At 69.0% G+C, this 407-nt stretch overlaps 1 protein-coding gene across 1 annotated transcript in view; it reads left to right on the forward strand.

Annotated features, from left to right (window-relative positions):
- The first annotated feature begins 6 nt into the window (after positions 1–6).
- Positions 7–407, forward strand: part of LYNX1 (Ly6/neurotoxin 1) — a 4,526-nt gene continuing 4,125 nt past the window's right edge. The window contains exons 1-2 of the mRNA XM_015571386.1: positions 7–165; positions 318–407. Coding sequence (XP_015426872.1) covers positions 114–165; positions 318–407 — 142 coding nt within the window. The 5' untranslated portion in view covers positions 7–113. The remainder of the gene's footprint in view (positions 166–317) is intronic.

Consider the following 407-nt stretch of genomic DNA (forward strand, 5'->3'; position numbering starts at 1 on the left):
GCAGCTCCGGGGGGCTGTCCGGCCCCCTCTGTGCCCCCCCAGCCCTGCCTGAGTGGACTCGAGGGCCGGCTGCTGTCCACGCCCCAGGCCCACTCTGCCCTCTGGCCCCAGCCATGGCGCCCCTGCTTGCCCTGTTCCTGGTGGCCCTGGTGGGCCTGCCTCTGGGTAAGATGGAGGGAGGGATGGATGCTGTGTGTGTGTGTGGGGGGGGCTGGAAGTGGGGAGGGAGGCCCTGAGAAGGTGGTGGGACTGGGGGTCTGATGGGCCTGAGGAGGGCTTCTCCCTGTCTGTGACTGCACCCCCACCCCTGCCCCCAGCCCAGGCCCTGGACTGCCATGTGTGTGCCTACAACGGGGAGAACTGCTTCAACCCCATGCGCTGCCCGTCCATGGTCACCTGCTGCAGGA

Source organism: Myotis davidii, unplaced genomic scaffold (genome assembly GCF_000327345.1).
Source record: "Myotis davidii unplaced genomic scaffold, ASM32734v1 scaffold1509, whole genome shotgun sequence".
NCBI lineage: Eukaryota > Metazoa > Chordata > Mammalia > Chiroptera > Vespertilionidae > Myotis > Myotis davidii.